Source organism: Oryctolagus cuniculus, chromosome 16 (genome assembly GCF_964237555.1).
Source record: "Oryctolagus cuniculus chromosome 16, mOryCun1.1, whole genome shotgun sequence".
NCBI classification, from domain to species: domain Eukaryota; kingdom Metazoa; phylum Chordata; class Mammalia; order Lagomorpha; family Leporidae; genus Oryctolagus; species Oryctolagus cuniculus.
In genome coordinates this window covers 62,418,099-62,442,756 of record NC_091447.1, presented here as the reverse complement: position 1 = coordinate 62,442,756, position 24,658 = coordinate 62,418,099, and the positions used below count along the sequence as shown (strand labels likewise).

The 24,658-nt window shown below is 60.1% G+C and overlaps 1 protein-coding gene across 5 annotated transcripts in view; it reads right to left on the bottom strand.

The window, feature by feature from the left end:
- The window catches only part of NFIX (nuclear factor I X), an 85,893-nt gene extending 76,060 nt beyond the window's left edge, over window positions 1–9,833 (bottom strand). For 2 of the 5 annotated variants that reach the window (XM_051839483.2, XM_070058843.1), the window contains exon 1: window positions 9,430–9,793. In XM_051839483.2, the coding sequence (XP_051695443.1) occupies window positions 9,430–9,456 (27 nt within the window). In that variant the 5' untranslated portion in view covers window positions 9,457–9,793. Of the gene's footprint in view, window positions 1–9,429 lie in introns of all 5 variants that reach the window. The other 3 variants (XM_070058839.1, XM_070058838.1, XM_070058842.1) reach the window with 3 other exon arrangements.
- Window positions 9,834–24,658: the final 14,825 nt, after the last annotated feature.

Genomic DNA, 24,658 nt, shown 5'->3' with positions numbered 1-24,658 from the left:
AGGTTCCAGCAGAGGAGGTCCCCAAGAGCCAGCAATGGCGGGTTTGGAAGTGAGGTTGGCGCCTCCGGGAGGTGGGGGGGGAATGGGAGAAGATGCCAGAAATGGTGAGCATTTACAGGCGCAGGCGAGGGAGAGAGCGAGAGCGAGAGTGAGAGTGAGAGAGAGGAGAGAAAGCGAGAGAGGAGATGGAAGCCAGGCGGGCATCCTCGCCCAGCTCCAGGCTGCAAAGGGGCGGCGGACAATGCAGCCCAGGCCGTTCCAGCAAGCGGGCATTGGCAGGGGGAGCTGTGGAGGGGGGACGAGCCCCAGGTGGCACAGGGGTAGTCAGGGGACCCAGAGGAGCCTAGCTCTCCCGCGCCGCCCCCCGCCCCGCCGCCCCACAACCCCCACCGCAGGCTGTAAAATGAAGAATGGCAACAGCAGCCGTTCAGCTCTGCCTGGGCACTGGGTGGGGGTGGCGGGGTAAGGCAGGGGGCCAAACCAAATGCCACCAGGCTGGGCACGGCGGATGCCAGCCAGCAGCGGCGACCCTGCCAGCCCCCCCCCCGCTGCCACCGCCCAAAGCCCTCAAGCTGGGAGCTTCAGGGGTGGGGGTGGAGGTGGCAGGGGCGATGGTGGGCAGACAGGGGTCTGGGGGCCTAGCAGGCAGGGCCAAGCTCCCCCCCCCCCGCCTCCCGCCACCACCTCTGCCACCCCAGACTGTGGGCAGGTCCCCAAGACCCTGAAATGATGGCACAGTCTGATACTGCCAGGGTGACAGGCTGGAGTAAAAATAAACTGGGCCCGCCCCGGTGGGGAGCTAAATCGAGGGACCCAGGTGGAACTGCCTCTCGGGCCGGCAGCTGCCCCACCCCACCCCCTGGCTCAGGGTGGCAGAGTTGAGAATACCCAGCAAGTGGCCATCAAGGTCCCCCCTCCCCCCCTTTTTTTGTTTTGAACAGGAAAGCGCTTGCCCACTGCTCTTTCGCCTAATCTTCCACGGGCATTGAATGTTGCATCCATAAGCATTGGGGAGGGGGGCAGCCTCAGGTTGTGCTTGTGTCCTAGGCAGATACTGGGGGTGGACCACGCTAACCCCAGCATCAAAGAGCTCCCAGCTTCCTTGGCCGCCCCGGAGCTGTGGCATAGCAACGCTCAAGGGGACCCCCATCAACCTGTGGCCCCCTACCCCGGGCCCAGACCTCAAACTACAGCTCCCCAGCACTCTCTTCAGAACTGGACGCTCCCTTGTTGATCAAGTTCACCCATTGTCTGCCTTCTCACTGGGGCTGGCACCTTTGCCACTTTCACTGCGTGCCGAGCCCCCAGGGCCTGGCACCCAGGAAGCGCTTGGTAAATATTGATCGAAGGAATGCACAAGCCCCCCCCCCCACACACACACACCCAGGCTGCACCACCACCACCACCGCCACCCGCATGCCGGCTCCGGCTAGGTAGTTGGTAAGGTGTGGGGAGATGGCGTCTGGCCCCACTGGCTCATAGGGGTGCAGAGGGCATGAGCATATCATCCCCCGCAACTCTGAGCACTGAGTAGGAGAAAATTTGAAGGTCAGAGTCAGAGGTGACAGCTGGGGGCACGTTTCAAACGGTAAGAAATTTGGGTGTAACTGGCATTTTGGCAGGACCTAGGGAGGTGGCCATGGGGAAAGGAACTATAGCCCTGTGGTATCTTAGCACTCCATCTTTTGATGCAGAAGCCATGGCCCAGAGAGGGTGGGTGACTTGGCTGAAGTCACACAGCTGGTGAGTGGTAGACCCAGGGTTTGAATCCAGGAAGCTGGCTCTGGCAGCCCCGCCCTCCTAAAAAAAAAAGTACTTGTCTGGCACATGAGGACTCGGATATGAGCTGGGAAGGCCCTTGGGCACTGGGCATGGGGCATGGGCGTGGCAAGGAGTACCCAGGACCCGTGAGCAAAGCAGTCGCTATTTTTAGGACAAACCTTCATTTTGCCAGTCCTCTCCTCTGCTCTTGTTCTTCCTGGGCGTCCCCAGAGCAAAAGCGGTAGTGAAGCCCGGGGCCCAGCGTCTCTGGATTTAGAGCTTTGTCCCTGTCCCTCTCTGCGTGTCTGCAAAGCTAGGAGCATGTCCCTACCACCCCACCCCCGCCACCGCCAGGCCTCGAGTCCCGGACACCAGAGATGTCCTGGGCAGGGGGTGGGTGGGGTGGGTATGTAGCTTTCTGGGACTTGTTTCCTACTACCCAGGCTTCTACCAAGCAGGGCAAGGATTTGGGGGGCAGCGAAGAAGTTGGGGTGGCAGCTGCTGCCGCTCAGAGCCAGCGGGGGCTGGGAGGCGTGGTCATTTCCAATCAGGGCCAGGTGTGGCCCAGGTGCGAATGCCTATGTAGGTGAGTGTCAAGGGTGACTCAAACCTGTGTGTGTGTGTGTGTGTGTGTGTGATGGTATGGCTGAGTTATTGTAGCTAAGTTATATACACTGTTACCATTTGGGACCGGATCAATTTTTTTTTTCCAGCGGAGGGATGGGAAGGTGGGTAGGGGCTGCTTTGTATACTTCCCTGGCCTCCACCCACCAGGGGCCACCCCTGCCTCCCCCACATGTAAGAATCAGAATGAATTCCAGACATTTCCACACAGGCGCCATCATTCCGGATGGCACCCGGTTAACGTGTCCACGCGCGTGCGCACCCACACGTGTGGGGCTGCGTGTCTGTTGTGGCACGCGTGTGCACTGGCCCACCGCCGTGTGTCAGGGTGGCATGACGCCTTGGTGCCTGCATGTGCCTTTTCTAGCATTGCACGGCGTCCCTGGGTGTGTGTGGTGTGCGTTTTTTTTTCCACCGTGGGCTCTGTGGTCTCCCGTGTATCTGACAGTGCCTGTCTGTGGCCGTGGGTCTCACGGCGTGTTTATGGTGCATGCCGGGGCTTTGCCAGAGTCACATCTCAAGGCTGCATTTGGGTGTGGCCGGATGTATCCGTGTGTGTGTGTGTGTGTGTGCGCACACGCTCGTGCATACGTGCGGGGTGAGCTTCTTTGTGTGTCAGTGTTGCTTGCCTTTTGGAAGGAAGTGCGGGATGCCAGTGTGGCGGCGTGATTCTTTGTGCCTGCATGTGCCATGTGTGTGAAATGGACCCCAAATAAACCAGCCCCCTTGCCCCCACACACACCCCCACGATTGGACCAAAGCTGAAATTTGGTTCAAACCACCTGGCTGATTTGGCCCCTACCCTCAAGCTTTCCTGCCTGTCTTGGGCTAGAAGCCACCTCCTGAGACCCCAGTGTGTGTGTGTGTGTGTGCCTGTGTGTGTGTGTGTGTTGGGGGTGGTTGCTACCCCTCCAAGTCTTCTCTTCCTCCAGCTTGGCTCACAGATTCAGGTAAGGACAGAGCCCCACTCCTCTGCCCAATCTGTGCCAGGCAGGCTGGCACTGAGCTGTGGCGGCGGCGGTGGGGGGGCAGGGTTCTCAGCAGTGGCGGTGGGCACTGCCCCCTGCCCGCTGCTGGCCACCACCCCCGGCTCCCCTCAGGGTGGGGCCCAGTGGGGGGAAGAGCTCCCTGGTTCAAGCCTGGCTTCCCATTGGCTGCAAAGTGCCGCAGTGCCCGCTGCCCGCCTCCCTTCCCTGGCTGGCGCAGCCACATCGGTAGTGGTGGCACACGCAACTTTGAGTTCTGGGCACAGCTGCGCCTTGCTAAGGCCTGCCAGCCCCACCAGAAGCCAGACACCCCAGCTCTGTGCCCCCGACCCCTCCCCACCCGCCCAGTCACCCTGCCCGCTGCCCCCTCCAGGTCCTCCCACCCGTCCCTCCTGCCCCCTTGCCTACCCAGCCCGGTGTCCACACACCTCCCCCCCGCCCCAGCCAAGCCCAGTCGGGGGGCCCAGGTCCCTGTGAGAGGGCAATCCCGCCCTCACAGGGGCTCCTGGGAGGGGGAGGCGGCGAGGAAGGGGGTTGGGGGTGGGGAGCTAGCCCTTCCTTTAGTGAATGCGCCCAGAGCTGGAGCCAAAAATTGAGGAGGAGAAATATTCACAGAGAGCCAAGACGCGTTTGGCAGGAGGAGAGAGAGAGAGAGAGGGAGAGAGGGAGAGAGGGAGCGGAGGAAGGGAGGAGGGGAGGAGAGAGAGAAAGGGGGAAGGGGGGCCTCAGTTTCCAAATCCGAGCCCTCGGGACCCTTAAAGTGATGGTGGTGGCCCAGGGGGTGAGGCACCCAGGGTATTCCTGGCTGTGGGGGTGGCAGGGGGGCCCTGGGCTTGGCCCACAGGCACAGCCGGACACCCAGTGGGCCGAGCCAGGAAGGACACAGGCAGAGGCCAAGATCAATGTGAAGCCGGCAGACAGAGGAGGGCCTGTGGGCGGCTCCAACACACACCCGCACCTCGCCCGCCACACAAGGGGTTTCTGTCCAGGGGCACGAGCTGGGGCGGGGTGGTGCTAGGGAATACAGCAGGGCCACCAGGGCCACACGGGTGGTGGGGGTGATGGCGGAGGCCAGCCCGCTGGAGGAGCGGGCATCTTGTGCAGTGCCCAGCAGCCGGCCAAGGGACGCCAGGCCCATGCGGTTGCAATACAATGAGGGCCAGGCCCGGGATACACAATGACACACAGGGACGGCGTGACTCGGAGACACGCGTCGGCACGGGTGCGGGTGCAGGTGGAGCTGCACGGGCTCGATGCGTGTGCGAGACACACAGACACAGGGTCGGGGACGCCAAAGAAAACACGCACCACTCCTTGCTATCGTGCGGCCAGGATACAAAGATGGCGGTGGTGGCAGCGGCGGCAGCGACAGGGACATCAGTCTCCACCGATGGACAGATGGAGTGACGGGCACACGCACACAGGGACACTCCCTAGGCACACAGCGATGCCCGCTGACACACGCTCCCGACCCCAACATCAGAATCAGGTGCAGGCGGCACCCAGCGCTGGGTTCTCGGAGATCTGCATGGGAAGGGACCCAGGTCGGCACATGCACAGCCGTGCACGGATCTCCAGGAAGACGCACAGGCAGATCTGCAAGAACCCAGCCAGCCTCACACCTGTCCCTGCCCTGCCCCTCTCGTCCCCACGCCCAGGGCTCTGAGGGCAGGAAAATAAAGACCCCTCTTCCCTCCCCACAACCTCAGAGGCAGATGGGACAGAAGCCTAGCCCGTGAAAGGCATGAAACAGAGGCCAGCGTCCCCTGCCTCTCTCGGTCCAGCTGGAGGACCCCAAATTGGACCTTCATAAGCAAAGCGCAAAGGCCGGGCTTCCAAGGGTCAGGTGGGAAGACCAGGGTGGGGGCGGGGGGTGTCAAACCACTGTAGGTGGGTGGGGAGGGCGTCTCGTTCCCTGGTGGTGGATCCAGGTGCAGACCCACCACCGCTCTGGAGCTGTGGGGACGTCCCTGAAGTCATCGTCACCCCACACACCGGATCGCCAATCTCTTTGTGTCACTCGCACTTGGAGACACGGGTGCACATGCGCACTCCTGCACCAGGACTCGGGCCCCAGGGCCTCCTCCGGATCTCACTGGCCTTGTCTCTCCCCTCCCGCCCTCTGTCCCACCCCGCTGCCATCACCTCTCTCTGACCTTGAAGCTCAGCTGCCCTCTATTTGGTCACAGGACCCCTCACAAGCAAAAACAGCAGCCATGAGGCAGCCCATGTCCTATAATTTTCTCCAGCCTCCTCCTACAAGCAGTCTCCTTGGATTTCTCCAGCTGTGGGAGGCATCTTCTTCCCTTCTCTCTCATCTGGGAGGTCCCGAGAAAGATGACAATTCCTATTTTTCGAGTACCTGCTATATGCCAGGTCCCGTGTAGAGCCTAACCACAGCTCAAATTGTGACCTGTCTTACAAGCCAAGCAAATCCAACGCTTCAGGGCTCCAAGAAGCTCCAACCCAATGCCGACTTATGGCAAAGCCCGGCTCTCGACCGCTGCTCGGTGTGGGAGCCCTGGAACTGCATGAAACATTGCTGGGTGGGCCAGGACCCTAGGCTCCAGCCCCCCCCCCCCAACCACGGAGAGGGGTTCATGCCTGCCCACCTCATGAAAGGAGGCACCAGGCTGACGTGGCAATAGCTTCCCAGGGACAGAGTGGTGGTGGCCACAGTGACCCAGAGAGAGAGAACGGGCTGGATCAGGGCGTGTGGGGGAACACAGCAGGGAGGCCCCAGCCCTGCCAATTCCCCTGCATGGAACACGTATGTATGTGGATGCACACAGAACAAAGCCATGGTGTGTGTGGTGGGGAGCAGCGGCGTAGGTGCGTGTCTGAGGGCTGTGCCAGCTGGCTGTGCCCGTGTGTCTGTGTGCGTGTTAGCCAGGGTCTACCTGCTTGTGTGTGGGTCCCCATGGTGAGGCAGAGGGACCGTGCATTGGTGTGTGTGTGTGTGCGTGGTGTGTATGTTGGGGATGGTTCTGAACACGAGGACCTACAGTTTTCTGTGTCCACACACATGTCGGCAGTCCATGCCTCGTGGCCACCGTGAGCAATGCGGGTGTTGGAGGAATCACACCCAGGCTGCTGGTTTTCTGGATGTGCAAGGGTTCACGGTTGCTGTGTCTTGGTTGGTGTATGTGTGTATCTATATCCTGGCGTGGATCCTTCCGTGTTTGGGGGACGGGGAGGAAGTATGATATGGGGAGGAGGGCCCATGTGTCCATTCCCGCCTCTATCGTCCTGCCTGGCCGCTTGTCGATTTGGATGCTTTTTCTAGAAGATTCCACCCCCCCAACGCACACAGTGCCTTTTCCCCCAGCAGGGCCCCCGCTGCTCCAAGCTCGTTCCTGCTCAATCATTTATTGACTTTAAAATCAAAGCCAATTCTGGTTTGGAAAAAAAAGAGAGAGAGAGAGGCCAGAGAGAGAGAGAGGGAGAGACAGACAGAGTCTGAGACGCCAGGGAAAGGAGAAAAGAGATGGGGCCAGACCAGAGACAGAGATAGAGATACACAGAGACAACTAGAGACCCAGGAGGACCAGAAGTGGAGAACAAGGGACAGGGCCAGCCAGAGACAGAGGGGAAAAAGCGAACGAGGCGAAAGAGGTTGTCATACAGAGATCGACAGAGCGAACTATGGAGGCAGAAAGGTTTGTAAAAACAGAGGTGGTTAAAAAAAAAAAAAAAAACCACCCTGCTGACCGACCCTCAGCCACCGCCTGTCCAGAGTGGAGGGGTTTCCCTGCCGGCCACGCAGGGCTGGCAGCCTGGCCGGGCCATGCCCACTGCCCTCCCAGCCGCCCCTGGCACACTCCAGCTGTTGTAGCCTGGGCCTACTCTGTGTGCGCGCGCACACACACACACACACACACACACACACGAGGGAGTATGAATACCGCCACCCCCTTCTGGGATGTCACTCAGCCAACCTCCTCGCCACCCCCCACCAGACCCACTGGCCATCATCTTTAGCTTGGGAGTCGCCTCAGCCGCTCCCTACTCCAAGGGGGCACCAGTATCATCGCCTGTCCCCCCCAAGGAGGTGCTGAGCAATCTCTACGTGTGTGTGCGTGCATGTGTGTGCAAGGGTGGTGGTGGGGGGACACACAGGTTCCTGACCAAGCCACTGGTGGGGGCCAGGCCCAGATGTCTGGTGTGCTTGGCGTGGAAGCCTGGTTGGCAACCTGGTGGCCAACCAGCTGCTTAAATGTGGGGGTCTCGGTCCCAAGCAGGCCCCAGACACCAGCCATGCGTAGCCCCACTTGGAAGGGATTGCAGCTAGGTGGGGCGAGATGGCCGTGTGTGTGTGTGTGTGTGTGTGTGTGTGAATGGGGGTGGAGGAGGAAGCAGCCAGCATGGCACAGTCGTTGGAGGTCCAAGGCAGGGCGTACCCCACACCGTCACAGTGGTCAGAGTGCCTGCTCCCACCTGCACGTACACTGCGATCGATACACACTCGGGCACGCGGGTCCTTGCCCGACAATGCTCTGATCCGCTGTCTACAGGCAACTCGCTCACCGAGGGCCCCATCTAACCCACTCGGCACTGCTGTCCACGGCTGATCCACGAGGCCACAGGACACACACACACACACCACGGCTCACACGCACCTGGCCATACCCTCATTGTACACCCCTGCAGATCCCACGTTCAGCTGTGGATTATGGTTCCTCTCCCTTGGCACCCCTGGGCATAAGACTGGCAGGGCTCAGGCCACGCACAGGGAACAGTTAGAGCCCCAGGTCTGGCCTAGCTCCTTGCACACTTACACCGCAGGCCTGGCTAAACTAAACTGAGGGCCAAGCACCCAAGCCATCCCCACTCCGTCCAGGTGTCCCAACCGCGGAAGCAGCCGTTCCCAAGGCCATTGGAGGACTCGGGGGTGGTGGTTCTCGTGCCCCCTCTGGGGAGTCTCAGGCCACAGCCTCTAGAGAGGACAGGATGGTAAGCCAGGCACGCTCTGGGTCTTTGCTGCCGCTGACTTCGCAGGAGGCGGGACGCGCTCTCTCTGCGCGCCAAGGTCGGCGCTGTTGCGCCCGAGGCTGACCCGACGGCGTGGCCGCAGCGGCACCGTGGGCCGCGCGCGTCCGGGCTGCCTCCCCCGCCCCTCTCGCCTCAGGGCTTGGCGGGGTGGGATTCCCTCCCCACCCCCACCGCGGGAACCCGCCAGGTCCACCCCGCAAGCAGCCCGGGTCGGCTGGGGCAGGAAAAGTTTGTGCAAGGGAAAAGTTTGGGGAGGGGGCTGGGTGGTGGTGCGCGGCTGGACATCCAGGGTCGCCGGAGAGGCGCGGCCCTGGCTGGCAGCGCGCCCGCCCCTTCCTCCCCTCCCCTGTCCCTCCGAAATTTGGGATCCCCGCCATTTTCTTAGCCCCGCTCCCATGTGAGGCCTGAACAAAGACTTTGGGGAGACGCCCGGGCCGCTCGGCCCGCCCCGGGGCACCCCCAGCCGCACGCCAGGGCAGCCTCCAAGCCCGCACGCCGGCCCGCTGCCACCCTCGGGAACCGCTGCGCCCGCCCCAGGGAGCGGCGCCGGACCCGGTGTCCCCTCTGCGCCCTCGGGGCCACCCTCCTGCCACTCTGTCACCCTTGCAAAAACACCGCCCGCGGTCACGCCGCCCCCCTCCCGGCGCGCGCCACAGCCGCCCGCAGGTCGCTGGCCGTCCCGCCGCCCACCGACAACCCCCCCTCCACTCCTCCACGCGCGCACGCACTCCCGCCCCGCGCCCCCCGGGGGCAGCGCCACGCACGCAGCCCCGCCACCACCTCCCTCCAACCCGCCCCCCCTCTCCCCGCTTCCACCCCGAACCCGTCCGGAGCCCCCCAGCTGGAGTCCGCCCGCGGGCCAGGGTCGCACGCGCGCGGTGACGCCCGCACGCGTGCCCGGAGTCCCCTCGCGGCACCACTTGCACCCCTCGGCGGCCCGCAGGCTCACTGCCCCCCGCCTCGGCGCCGCGCGCCCCCTGCGCCCGTCCGCCCGCCCGCGCCGCCCGCCGGCCTCCCGCGCCCGCTGCCCTCCCCCGATCGCGCGCGCGGGGGCGGCGGCCGGTACCTGGGTGAGGCAGTACGGGGAGTACATAGCTGAGCGCCCGGGCTGGAGCGCGGCGGCCGGCCGCGGCGAGGGGAGGCCCGGCAGGCGGCGGCCGCGCTCGGCTCCGGGCTCCGGCTCCGGCTCCGGCTCCGGCTCGGCTGCTCCGGCCTCCGCCGCGCGGCCCCCGCGCTCGGCCCGGCGCCGCTCCGCGCTCGCCGCTCGCAGACTCGGCCCCGCCGGCTCCCGGGGCCGCCGCAGCCGCCGCCGCCGCCGCTGCCTCTCGCGTCCGCCGCCGCCGCCGCCGCTGCCGCCGCCGCCGCCGCCGCTGCCGCCGCCGCGCGTCTACTCCATAACGCCGCCGCTCGGCCGGTCACCCTCGCCCGCGCCGCCGCCGCCGCCGCCGCCGCGCTGTGAAAGTGAAAGTTTAGACAAAGTTTGGAAGCGGCGGCGCACTCCGGGGAGAGGGAGCGGGCGGGCGGGCGGCGCGGGCGGGAGGAGGGGCGCGGGGAGGGGCGGGCAGGGCGGGGAGCGGCGGCCTGCGCGCTCTCTCTTTCTCTCTCTCTCTGTCTCACACGCACACGCACACATGCATGCATGCTCACACGCACACATTTCGCTCAGGACATGCACACCCATGCGTGCCTGCCTGCAGACCCACACACGCGCTGTTACATGCACACACACACACGCATGCATGCAGGCACAGCCACAAGGCCGGTCCCACATGTGCTGGCCTGCGTTCTAGCACAGACACCCCGACCCACAGGGGGTAGCCAAGCTCAGAGCCACGACACATGCCACTTCTTCCACGATCCGAAGACAAAGCACACACCCTGACACACGTACCACGTACCGAGGTGAATGCACTCGCTCGCTCTCTCACACACACACATCCATGCTGATGCACACACACACGTTGACACACATGTGATCCCATAGCCACACCCTGACTCATTCCAGACCCCCCAGCTCTTGTACAAACACATGGACAGTTGTAGCAACCCACTCCAACACTTGGAATGGTGCCGTGACATCACACGAACCCACTGTCACACCAACCCACGCCATCCACGTGGGCCAAACAACACAAAGAGACACATAATGTCAGCGATAGAAAGCAACAATGGCCCAGGCCGGCGTTGTGGCGTAGCAGGTACAGCCACTGCCTGCAACAGCAGCATCCCGTACGGACGCCGGTTCAAGCCCCGGCTGCTCCACTTCCGATCCCGCTCCCTGCTAATGTGCCTGGGAAAGCAGTAGAAGATGGCCCAAGTGCTTGGGCCCCTGCACCCATGTGGGAGACCTGAAAGAAGCTCCTGGCTCCTGGCTTCAACTTGCTCTGGCCCGGCCCCAGCCTTTGAGGCCATTTGGGAAGTGAACCATTGGATGGAAGATCTCTCTCTCTCTCTCTCTCTCTCTCTCTCTCTCATACTGCTTTTCAGATAAATTTTAAAATCACATTTAAAATCAATCGTGGGGCCAGCGCTGTGGTGCAGTAGGTTAACCCTCCGCCTGTGGCACTGGCATCCCATATAGGCGCTGGTTCTAGTCTCAGCTGCTCCACTTCCGATCCAGCTCTCTGCTGTGGCCTGGGAAAGCAGTAGAAGATGGCCCAAGTGCTTGGGCTCCTGCACCTGTGTGGGAGACCCTGAAGAGGCTCCTGGCTCCTGGCTTTGGATTGGCACAGCTCCAGCCATTGCGGCCATTTGGGGAGTGAACCAGTGGACGGAAGACCTTTCTCTCTGTTTCTCCCTCTCACTGTCTGTAACTCTACCTCTCAAATGAATAAACAAAAAATAAAATCTTTTAAAAATCAAATCAATCAATCAATCTTAGAAAAGAAAGCAACATGAACTGTCACAACAGAAGGGCACATATATCACACCCTGTTGCCCGGATGTAGCCCAGGCCTTGGACACATTGACAGGTGAGCCTGGTATTCTGTCAGCTGACAGTTCTGCACGTGGGTGTCACACACATAGCACACAGGCTGTGCCTGTGCCCCCCACCCCCTATATACACACTTGCCCATAGTCCTGTGGGTGGACGCCCAGAAATATGGCAGGCGACACAAAGCCCGGCTGTTAGGGACAGACAAGGGCAAGGAGGCCTGGGATATGTGAACATACATACTGAGGTGGGGATCTGTCCACTCCTGCAGGCCCCTGGCTCCCCACTTCCAGAACAGAAAGGAATGGAGGGGGATGGGGGCCAGCACTGTGGTGTAGCAGGTAAAGCCACCACCTGCAGTGCCAGCATCCCATATGGGCGCTGGTTTGAGTCCTGGCTGCTCCACATCCATGACCCAGCACCCTGATAATGCACTTGGGAAAAGCAGCAGAGGATGGCCCAAGTCCTTGGGCCCCTGTGCCTGTGTGGGAGACCCAGAAGAAGCTCCTGGCTCCTGGCTTCAGCCTGGCCCAGCCCCAGCTGTTATGGCCATCTGGGGGAGTGAACCAGTATGGAAGACCTCTTTTAACCTGCTGTGATGCAATGCCAGCCCCTAAAATAAGTCTTAAAAAAGAGAGAGAAGAGAACGGGGCGAGGGAAAGCAGGTGCTGGGGGAACGGGGGCAGAGGTGCCCTGAGGCGATCCAAGACAGGCAGAACGGTGGTACCTGCGGCCCCTCCAGGTGGATCCTCCTCACTGCCATTAAGCCAGCATCTTCTGGCCCCCCACAGCCAGACAGCTGGAGACCTTCTGGGCTATGAATGGCCTTTTGAAGGGAATGTTGGTGCCCAGGTGGGCAAGTGCGTGCATGTGTACATGTGTGTGTGTGCAGGTCCTGCTGTGTGGAGGCTACTAAGGCCATGCCCAGTGGGTTCCTGAAAGCACGCACCCCCCCCCCCGGTGGTGCACGTGTTTGTGTGTCTAAATGTCCCTAACAGGGAACAGTAGCAGTGACACTGGGACACCAGCATCCCGCAATCAGAGCACCAGTTCAAGTCCCGGCTGCTCGGCTTCCGATCACGCTCCCTGCTGATGCACCTGGGAAAGCAGAGGAAGATGGGTCAAGTGCTTGGGCCCCTGCACCCACATGGGAGACCAGGGTGGAGCTCCAGGCTTTGGGCACCTGCTATTGCGGCCATTTGGGGAGTGAGCCAGAAGACAAAAGATCTCTCTCTCTCTCTCTCTCTCTCTCTCTCTCTCTCTCTCTCTCTCTCAATATCTTAGGGGCATGTGCTCCTGGTCACTGTACCTCATTGAGGCAGAGTGACAGCACCCTCTGGAGACACCGAAGAGCTGCAGGCCAGTGTATGAACAGGAGTGTTTCTGGGTGGGTCGGCCCGCTGCCTAGTGGCGCTGCGTGCTGGGGACCGTGAGGCAGACAAGAGTGCCTGCCAGGCCCTGGCCTAGCCCTGGGAACATGGCGGGAACGAGACAACAAGCCCTGCCTTGGGATGGGGGGGAGGTGGCATGAATGAAAATCTGGATCTTCACCGGAAGTGCTGGGTGAGTGTGCATGAGCCAGCCCTGGGGGGTCTTTTGGTCACAAGGTGTCCGTGGGTCTGTGTCAAAGAGAGAGAGAGAGCGCTCGCACGGGCATCCACCCACGCTGGGATTCTGTGGCTGGGCCACGGGGCTCCCCGTGATCAGGGCCTCTGTGGCATTACTGTCCCCAGTGTCACCTGGTGTATGGGTGGTCCCTGTGGGCCTGGGCAGGGATGATGAGGAAATGCAAGTAGCTGAGCGCAGGTGCAAAGCAGAGGGTTTGAGGACCAGGGCTGGGGCTCTGTGGCTGTGCCAGTGTGTGTGTGTGTGTGTGTGTGCCAGGGAGGGGTCTCTGTGTGCTTGTGTTGGGTAGTGTGTTAACCTGTGTCAGTGTGTGTGTGCGTGTGTGTGTGTGTGCCAGGGAGGGGTCTCTGTGTGCCTGTGTTGGGTAGTGTGTTAACCTGTGTCAGTGTGTATGTGTGCCAGGGAGGGGTCTCTGTGTCTCTGTATTGGGTATGTGTGTGTGTCAACCTGTGTCAGTGTGTGTCTGTGTCAGTGTGTGTGTGCCTGGTGGGGGGGGTCTCTGTGTCTCTGTATTGGGTATGTGTGTGTGTTAACCTGTGTGTGTGTGCACCAGGGAGGGGTCTCTGTGTGTCTGTATTGGGTATGTGTGTCAACCTGTGCCTGTGTGCATGTGTGTGTGTTGTGTGTGTGTGTCCATGTTAGGGTATGTGACTAGGATGTGTGTGTGTGTGCACCAGAGAGGGGGTCTCTGTGTGTCTGTATTGGGTATGTATGTTAACCTATTAGCCAGTGTGTGTGTGTGTGTGTGTGTCCATGTGAGGGTATGTGACTAGGATGTGTGTGTGTGCACCAGAGAGGGGGGTCTCTGTGTGTCTGTATTGGGTATATGTGTTAACCTGTGCCTGTGTGTGTGTGTGTGCCAGGGAGGGGGGTCTCTGTGTGCCTGTGTTAGGTATATGTGTGTGTTAACCTGTGTCAGTGTCTCTGTGTGTATGTGTGTATAAGACCATGTTAGGCTGTGACTAGGGTGTGTGTGTGTGTGTGTGTGTGTGCACCAGAGAGGGGGGTCTCTGTGTGTCTGTATTGGGTATGTATGTTAACCTATTAGCCAGTATGTGTGTGTGTGTGTCCATGTGAAGGTATGTGACTAGGATGTGTGTGTGTACACCAGAGAGGGGGTCTCTGTGTGTCTGTACTGGGTATGTGTGTTAACCTGTGCCTGTGTATGTGTGTGTGTGTATGTGCCAGGGAGGGGGTCTCTGTGTGCCTGTGTTGGGTATATGTGTGTGTTAACCTGTGTCAGCGTCTCTGTGTGTGTATGTGTGTATAAGACCATGTTAAGCTGTGACTAGGGTGTGTGTGTGTGTGTGCACACCGGGGGGTTCTCTATGTATCTGTATTGGGTATGTGTGTTAACCTGTGCCTGTGTGTGTGTGTGTGTGTGTGTGTGTGCCAGGGAGGGGGCCTCTGTGTCTCTGTATTGGGTATGTGTGTGTGTTAACCTATGTGTGTGTGTGCGTGTGTACACACCAGGGAGGGGTCTCTGTGTCTCTGTTGGATATGTGTGTTAGCCTGTGCCAGTGCGCGTGTGTGTGCATGTGTGTGTCCATGTTAGGATATGTGACTAGGATGTGTGTGTGTGTGTGCGCGCGCGCCAGGGAGGGGGCCTTTGTGTGTCTGTATTGGGTATGTGTGTGCGTTAGTCTGTACCTCTGTGTGTGTGTGTGTGCTGGGGAGGCGGTCTCTCTGTATGTGTATTGGCTCCTTTGGGTGCGTGCCTGTGTGTGCCAGCCCACGTGTGTTTGTGACTAGGGGTGTGCACATGCACATGTGTGCCAGGGAGGGTGTCTCTGTGTATGCGGGTTGTGTGTGTGTGCACGCACCAGTGCGTGTGTGAGTAGGGGATGCATGCGTGCCTCCGTGCGGTGCATGTGGGCGGGGGTCTCCGCGAGCCCACAGCTGTGTCTGGGGAGGAAGAGACCCTCACTCCCAGTTTGGGGCCTCCGTCCCTGGATCCTGCCGGCCGGCGGAGCCCGGGCCTCCCCTTCTTTTGCGCCTGCAGCCGCAAGACCTCGGCACAGGGAATCGATACGTCCTTAAAAATTCAAGGGCTCCTCGTAAACAGAAACTTTTAACACCGTTTAAAGTTTCAGGGCTGCGCGGCTGCCTCCGCACCACAGCACCACAGCGCTGCGGGGGGAGGGGGTGGGGGCGGAGGAGGGGCGGGGCCGATGTGGAGGCGTGGGGAGGGGTGGGGAGGGGTGGCGAGGGGCGGGGCGCTACATGGGGCTGTGGGCGGGGCCGGGAAAGGGGTCGGGGCTGCAGGAGGCTGGGGACCTGGACGGCTCCCGAGAGGTGGGAGGTAGGTAGCCCCCCCGCCCCCCGCATTGGGAAGAAAACTACAGGAGGCTGGGCTGTGTGCGAAGGGGTCTGGCGCCTCTGAGGCCCCCTCCCCTCCAAGACGCCAGGGTGTCTGGGGGACAGGCGGACCCAGGATGCGGTTTAAGGGGGAGACGGGGTGGGAGGGGGCTGCTGAAAGGGGCAGTCGCGTTTGGAGGGGAGTGGGCCTGTGGGGGGGCTCCCATGGTGCAGGTACACTGGGGCAGGGTCTCCCGCCCCGAGGTGATGGGTTGGAGTGGGAGCTGGGAACCGAATCCCGAGGGGGGTGGGTGGGTCTGGGGGTCTTCATGGTGCTGGATCTTGGGGGTGCCTTGAGACCCAGGTAGACTCCCACCGCACCCAGCCCCGCCCCAGCTCCTGCCATCCGCACTTACCAGCCTGCAGACCCCCACCCCAACCCCCATGCTCTGACAGGCTGTATCAATCCCGACCTGGCTGTGCTAGCCCCAAATCCAGACCCACTTAACACAACCACACCCTTCACTCACAAAGCACTTGTCATACACACAACACAGGTGTCTTACACACACACGAAAACCATACTGCACTCTTATCCACAACTCCACCCTCCACACACACAAACACCAAGCCTACACACATAGACGTGCAAAGCCTGCACTTAACACACAAAGTCGTCCTACACACAGACCAGTAATCCATACTTCACTGTTATCCACAAGACCACCCCTCACACAAACACACACACACAACACATCCTTAGCTCACACACACACCCATCCATAGCTCACAACACCCATCCTTAGCTCACACACATACCCAACCTTAGCTCACACCCCCCCATCCTTAGCTCACACACACACCCATCCATAGCTCACAACACCCATCCTTAGCTCACACACACCCATCCTTAGCTCACACACACACACACACAATCCTTAGCTCACACACACACATTCTTAGCTCACACACACACACACATCCTTAGCTCACACACACCCCCATCCTTAGCTCACACACACACACCATCCTTAGCTCACACACACACACACCCATCCTTAGCTCACACACACACACCATCCTTAGCTCACACACACCCATCCTTAGCTCACACACACATACACACACCATCCTTAGCTCACACACACACCATCCTTAGCTCACACACACACACACCCATCCTTAGCTCACACACACACACCATCCTTAGCTCACACACACCCATCCTTAGCTCACACACACATACACACACCATCCTTAGCTCACACACACACACAGCCTAAGCTCACACACACATCCTTAGCTCTCACACACACATCCTTAGCTCACACACACCATCCTTAGCTCACACACACCATCCTTAGCTCACACACACATACCATCCTTAGCTCACACACACACCCAGCCTAAGCTCACACACACATCCTTAGCTCTCACACACACATCCTTAGCTCACACACACACCATCCTTAGCTCACACACACACACATCCTTAGCTCACACACACCCCATCCTTAGCTCACACACACACACCATCCTTAGCTCACACACACCCATCCTTAGCTCACACACATCCTTAGCTCACACAAATCCCCATCCTTAGCTCACACACACACACCATCCTTAGCTCACACACACCCATCCTTAGCTCACACACACACACCCATCCTTAGCTCACACACACACACCATCCTTAGTTCACACACACACATCCTTAGTTCACACACACACCCATCCTTAGCTCACACAAACAGACACATTCTTAGCTCACACACACCATCCTTAGCTCACACACACACACCATCCTTAGCTCACACACACACCATCCTTAGCTCACACACACACCCATCCTTAGCTCACACACACCCATCCTTAGCTCACACACATCCTTAGCTCTCACACACACACCCATCCTTAGCTCACACACACACCCAGCCTAAGCTCACACACACACACATTCTTAGCTCACACAAATCCCCATCCTTAGCTCACACACACACACATACATCCTTAGCTCACACACACACACCCATCCTTAGCTCACACACACATCATCCTTAGCTCACACACACCCATCCTTAGCTCACACACACACACAACCTTAGTTCACACACACCCATCCTTAGCTCACACACACACACACATCCTTAGCTCACACACACCTCCATCCTTAGCTCACACACACACACCATCCTTAGCTCACACACACCCATCCTTAGCTCACACACACCCATCCTTAGCTCACACACACCATCCTTAGCTCACACACACCATCCTTAGCTCACACACACACATAATCCTTAGCTCACACACACATCCTTAGCTCACACACACCATCCTTAGCTCACACACACACACACATCCTTCGCTCACACACACACCCAGCCTAAGCTCACACACATCCTTAGCTCACACACACCATCCTTAGCTCACACACACACACCATCCTTAGCTCACACACATCCTTAGCTCTCACACACACATCCTTAGCTCACACACACCATCCTTAGCTCACACACACCCATCCTTAGCTCACACACACACCCAGCCTAAGCTCACACACACATCCTTAGCTCACACACACATACAAACACCATCCTTAGCTCACACACACCATCCTTAGCTCACACACACATCCTTAGCTCACACACACCATCCTTAGCTCACACACACACACATCCTTCGCTCACACACACACCCAGCCTAAGCTCACACACATCCTTAGCTCACACACACCATCCTTAGCTCACACACACACACCATCCTTAGCTCACACACATCCTTAGCTCTCACACACACATCCTTAGCTCACACACACCATCCTTAGCTCACACACACCCATCCTTAGCTCACACACACACCCAGCCTAAGCTCACACACACATCCTTAGCTCACACACACCATCCTTAGCTCACACACACACCATCCTTAGCTCACACACACACGCACACCATCCTTAGCTCACACCCACACATCCTTAGCTCACACCATCCTTAGCTCACACACACCATCCTCAGCACACACACACATCCTTAGCTCACACACACACACATCCTTAGCTCACACACACACACCATCCTTAGCTTATACACATGCACAACCATCCTTAGCTCACACAAACACCCATTTTTCTCCCCTACAAACAACATCTATCCCTCACACACACAACATCCCTCTTCCCCTCAGGTAACACACTCGCACCACATACAAAACTCTCCATGGACACACACACACACACACTGTCCTCCTTGGATTCGCACACACACACGCATCTACCCATGCTCACACAGCCGAGACACGCACCTTCCTAGTCATGCAGTCACTCCTCCACACCCGAGATGCCCCCAACACTCCCAGCTGCCAGCTGGGAGCACTGTTATAGGAGTCAGGGGGAACTGCTGTCGAGACCACCCTGACTCCTCTAAGCAGCCCAGGTCTTGGGGCACACCTGGCCTTTGAGAAATCACACAAGTGCTGCTGCCAGGAGGCTGGCACAGCTGGGCTGCCACAGCTGGAATGCCCCACATTCCTTCCTGCCTGGGCTGCCCACCTGGCTGTGGCTGGCAGCAGGTGTGTTTTTCCCATGCAGGTGTGTGGGGTGGAGGGAGAAGGGAGGGAGAAGGATTGGGAAGCAAGCCCATGGTACTACCTGGCCAGGATGCTGGGGGGCAGGGAAGGGCTGAAACATCTGGGCTCTGGCACCTTAGGGCTGGGGCCACGGAAGGAGAGGTAGGAGGTGTTAGATTCCAAGGCTGTTGGGCAGCTGGGCAGGTTTCTCAGGGGGTGGAAGCAGCAGACATCTGGCTTATGGAATAAGCCGGGTGCCAGGCTGTAGGTGCTGTGGGCTGGGAGAAAAGGGTGCTCTAAGCCCCCTCAGGGCAGAATAGGGCCCCCCATTCTCCAGGAAGGCCTGATGCCCTGCCCCCACCCAGCCTGATGGCCATGCTCTGTGCCCTATCCTGGAGTCCTTGCTTTGGTCCTACGCTTCTTCCTTCTTCCCCCCACCCCCATGCTGGGAGCTTTTAGCTAGTGCTGAGCCTGGGGACTCAGATCCTCACCCCTAAGACAGACCTGATGGAACCTGCACGACCACACTCACACTCACAACCAGGCACAAAGCCCCACGGAAATGCAGACCCCTGCCGCCGGCGCCGCCTCCTCCTCCTCTCCCTCCCTCCTCCTCCTCCTCCTCCCCCTCTTCTGTAGGATCCTATAAAAGTCAGAATCCCACAGAGATACAGGGTCGCTCGGCCATCCAGAGTGACACACACACAATCACACAATCACACCCACACACGTCACACACAAAGACCTTCCCTGCACACAAGCACGCACACCAGCCCAGGCAGCTTCCCGGGGCTGATGGTGTCGGAGACCGAGGAAAGGGAAGGAGTTGGGGAAATGTTTCATTTGCAGCCGGCAGGGCCTGAGACCTTCCCCGCCCTGGAAACCTGGCCCAGGCTACTGAATGGGGCCTCTGTGTGCTGCCCCAGGGGCCCGCCAGTAGTGCTGGTTCAGCCGCCCCAGGGTGTGGGGATCCCGGGTGTGTGTGTGTGTGTGTGTGTGTGTGAGCCCAGCCGCACAAGATCCCTGACTGACACGTGTGCTGGGTCTGGGCGCCCCCGAGGGGCCACCCAGCCACTGACCGGGGTCCCCCCCTCCAGAGGCCACACGCCGCCTCTGGCTGGTCCCAGCTGCTCGGAGAAAGTACTCATTCCAACCCAGCCAGTGGAGGGAAAGACAGAGGGACGAAGATGTGTTGCTGGCTCAGGGCAATGCATGCTCCCCAGGGAGCCCTCTGCAACCTAAGGATTTGGGGTGCAGTCCTAGGCGTCTTATACAACCACCCCCTTGTGTCGCACTCAACCACATGTACAAATACTATCCGTGCAGGTGGCGTGCGCACACACACACACACACACACAGAGTCCGACACGCTGGACAACCCCCCAGGCGGCATCAGGCACACCCCGGGGACCACATCAAGTCACTGCTGCCTCACTTCATCACAAAGTAGGGAAGTAGCTTGTGACCCCCCGCATCCTCAAGTCCCTGCCCACCCCTAGGGTCTGCCGTCCACCCAGCAGCTGCAACACCACGACAGCCCCCTCACTGTCGTGGTCGCCACGTGTCCCGGCGCAAAGTCCCCACGCGCGAACACACACTCACATGTCACCCACACTGCGACGCACAGCGTCCCTCACTCCCCCGGACAGAGCTATGGCGAAGCAGTGGGTGACAGCACCAACGTTTACAAGGACATCCTGTCACACAACAGTCGCTCTCCCCAGTGGCCTGTCACAACATTGAGACAGCCCCTTTGCTGTCCCAACAAGCAGCCAGGCATGCTGACACGGTCCCCAGGATTGTCCCTGGGACCCCCGCACCCCCCCCCAGCCTCCAAGTCTTGCAAACAAGCACAGAGCCAGGCCCACACCGCTCTCCTCTCTCTCTGCAGTTGGTGCAAGTAGAACAGGGAAGGGGGGGCTAATGGACGCGCAGCTGTTGGCAGTGGGTGCCAGCCCCCCCACCTCATGAATATTCATCAGCTGGGGCTCTCCTGAACCTGTAGGGAGTGGGAGGTCCCAGGCAGCTGTGCACCCCTTCTGTGCCAGGAGGTTCTCAGGTGGGGAGGCAGCAGGGTGGGGGTGGAGGGTGGCTCGGCCAGGACCCACAACCCTTGGAACCCATCCCCAGCTGCACACGTGTGAGGTTGTGAACACACACGCAGGCACACAGACAACAATCAACACACACACAACTTACCCAACAACATGCAGTCTGCAAGTGCACCCAACAATACACCAACAACATGAGCGCCCCCATCTCACACACACACAAACACACAGTGCACACACACACACTGTCACAATGGCAAGCAAATACACACATTTCCAAACACAGGCACCTACAGCCACACCCACATACAACCAAGTAGCTCTGGCAAAACGCACACAGACCCATGCATTTGCACCTTTATCTAGTCTCCCTGTAGAGTTCTCTTCCAATGCAAACCCACAAACACACAACCATCCCCAAAGAGCACCCCCCTCCTCTCTGTCTGCATTCCCCCGAAAACACATACACTCTGTGATCTCCCTCTGTCCGCACTTTGCAGACGGGGAAACTAAGGCACTGAGCACCACCCCACCACCCCGCCTTTCCTTCCCGACTCAGGGCAGCGGCTGCGGCCGGGCGCCCCCTGCTGGCCGGGACCCTGCAGGTGCGCTTGGGCGGGCACGCGCCTGACGTAACCATGGCATCCTCTTGGCACGCGCGGCCCGCGCGGGGAGGGCGGGGCGGGCGCGTTGCCATGGCGCCGGCGCGCCGCGTGAATGGGGCATTGTTCGCCGCGGCGCCCGGCCCCCGGGCTGTCCCAGACCCACCCGGAGCCGTGGGGAGGGGACGGAGATGGGGAGACGCAGAGACAAGGAGAGCCCAAGAGTTGGCGCAGAGAGATGGCACAAGCGAGAAAAAGCAAGGCAAAGATGGGCGGACGAGGCAAAGGACGGGCAGAACCCGGGATCCGGGGGCAGAGGAAGGGCTGAGACCCTTAGAGCCCCCACTGCCCCCCGGGGTTGTACCTGGCTGTGGGACCGGCGCCCCAGGTAAAGACAGAGACAACGCTGAAAAGTAGCAACAGGCCCCACCGTGGAGACACAGCGAGACCCCGGGGACAATGCGGCAGAGACTAGAAACCAGGTCCCTGCTCCGAGGGTCTCTGGACCCACCCACCCCAGTCCCGATCCACCATCCTGACTCCTAAGAAGGCTCAACCACACGGAGACGCAACCTCTGCTGGGGACCCGCGCCCTAACTCTCCGGATGTCCTCAGCACAGACCCAGCCCCTCGCAGACGCCAGAGGAGACACTTTGCCCCTAGGGGCCGGGTCACACCTGTGGATACACTCAGAGACCCAGGGACAGCTTGTGGGCACAGGCCCCTTGCGCTCTGCTCCTGTGCTGGGTTCTATGGGGGTGCAGGTTGGAGCCACCAGACACCAACGCCCCAGTGGAGACGAGGACAAACAGGGGAGAGGCAGATAAAGCCCAATCCCCTAGCCCCCTCAAAAGGCCAAATCAAACTGGCCCACGTTTGAAGCAGCTGGGCCCAAACCTGGGCCAAGGGCGGCCCCTGGTGGCTACATGTGGTCTCTGCAGCCACCTGCCCGGGAGAGAGGAGCGCTCCCACCTCGAAGTCTCTGAAGAGTGGGGTACAAGGGGTGGGCCTCGCTGGTCACACAGAGCCCCCATCCCGGAGCCCAGAAGTGGGAACCCGGATTGCAGCGTGCAGTTCAGATCCCAGAGTCCAGAATTCCAATGATACCCAGATGGAGACTCTAGACCCAAGAATTTGGAAGGCCAGGTCCAAAGAAATTGTGCTCCATTATTTTTAGACCGCTCCCTCCCTCCACGATTCAGAACTAGAAATCTGGGACAGGTATTTTGGCCTAGTGGTTAATATGCCCGTTGGGACACCCACATCCTATATCAGTGCCTGGGTTCAAGTTCTGTCTCTATTCCAGCTTCCTGCTACTGTGCACCCTGGGAGGTAGCGAGTGATGGCCCAAGCATTTGGGCCCCCCAACCCATGTGGGAGATCTGGATGGAGTTCCAGGCTCCTGGCTTTGGGCTGGCCCAGCCTTGCTATTGCAGGCATCTGGGGAGTGAACCAGCAGACCAAAGATTCTCTCTCTCTCTCTCTCTCTCTCTCTCTCTCCCTCTCCCTCTCCCTCTCTCTCTCTCTCTCTCTCTCTCTCTCCAGGAAGCCGTGATGGGGAAGGGGGCAGGGGCAAGCCACAGGGGCAAAAGGAGGAGCCTGGAGTGACCCGCATAGCCACACCCCATGATACACACCAGCCCCCCCCAAAAAGCCCTGGAACCACCATCGGCTCCTCTCTCAGCGGGCAGTCACAAACTCATCTGAACACCCACACAGTCACCCACGACGTCACCTGGTCGCTGTCACAGGCAGAAGTGAGGCTGCAGGGGTGTGTGTGTGTGTGTGTGTGTATGCACTCCCATGCATGCACACGCATGCACACACACACACACACACACTCCCCCAAGCACCGCCAGGCTCCATGCCTTGGCAACCCCTCAACCCCTGGGAACGGGGCCCCGGGGATGGGGCCCGCTGTGCACCACCGCCCCCCACCCCATGCCCGCCCCAGCTCTCTTCTGCCCGGCCGGCTGGCAAGCTCTAATACAGATGCCAAATTCGTAATTGTAACTGAGGGTGACAGGGTCACCTTGAGCCCCAGATGCTCGCGCGGTGACAGATGGCGTTGGCAAACCTGATTAGCAGCCCCCGTGCCAGTTGCCTGTGGCACCTGCAGCCCAGCCCCTCCCCCACTCCCCCGGCTCTCATTACCCACCCATTTGCTGGGCCTGGGGCGCTGGGGGTGGGGCCAGCAGTGCCCGGGAGGGGGGCAGCAGGGACTCTGGGGGCCCAACCCTGGCACTAAGGTTCCCAGCTGGCTCCCATGGCTGGCAAGAGGTAGGCACAGCTGATCGGTGGTGGGGGCGGGGAGTGGGAGAAGCAGGCAACTCATGCCCGACAAAGAAGGGGGTGCCTGGGGGTTGGACACCACCTGGGGTTGGCAGTGAACCCCGGACGGAGGAGGAGAGTACGCTCCTCCCACTCCCCACCCCTGGGTGTCTCATCTTTGTTTCTTCCAGGGTCCTCTAAGCAGAGCGCTGGGAGTGACCAGCCTTGCCTGTTCTCAGCCCTCTGCGCAGGCCGGCAGGGTCACAGGTCACCGGCCCATCTGTTTCCTGGGGTCCCCTCTGCCTGTTCCCCTCACCTGCAGCTTTCCTTCCTGAATCAGGAAGAGAGTTGAAGGGGGGTGGGGGTGTACTTGGCTGGCTCCCCATCCCTTCCCCCCGCCCCGTGCAAGCACGCGCCCCGACCGTCCCCTCGTCCCCCGGGCCCGCACCAAGCCCCCACGCTCCAGGGGGCATTTGGAGAGAAAGCTGACTGTGCCACATGTCCCCACTTCTGTGCCAGACAGGCCCATCTGCCATCCAGAGCCAGGCTGCCCCCGCCTGCGACAGCCCCTGTGCCCCAGCTAGGGACGGCCGCAGCTCACCCACTCTCCGGGAATAAACACACACACACACACACACACACACGCAGAGCAGGGCTGGGCCAAGCCTTAGGAGTCCTGAGGTGGGCGTGGGGCTGTGTCCAGTCAACTCCGTCAACACCCAGGCCAGCAGCCGCTAGCTGGGAGCCTCCACCTGTCTCCAACACCTGGACTTGCCTTGGTTTGTTTGTTTATTTATTTATTGGGGTGTATCCCTAGAATGAGGTCATGGCCACATTTCCTGATCCGGGTGGGTCCATACGTCCTCCTTGAATTTGGGAGAGTGTCATCATCTTGGTCCCCCCAACCCATGCCCCCCCGCCCCCCCACACCCTCCTGAGAGAGAG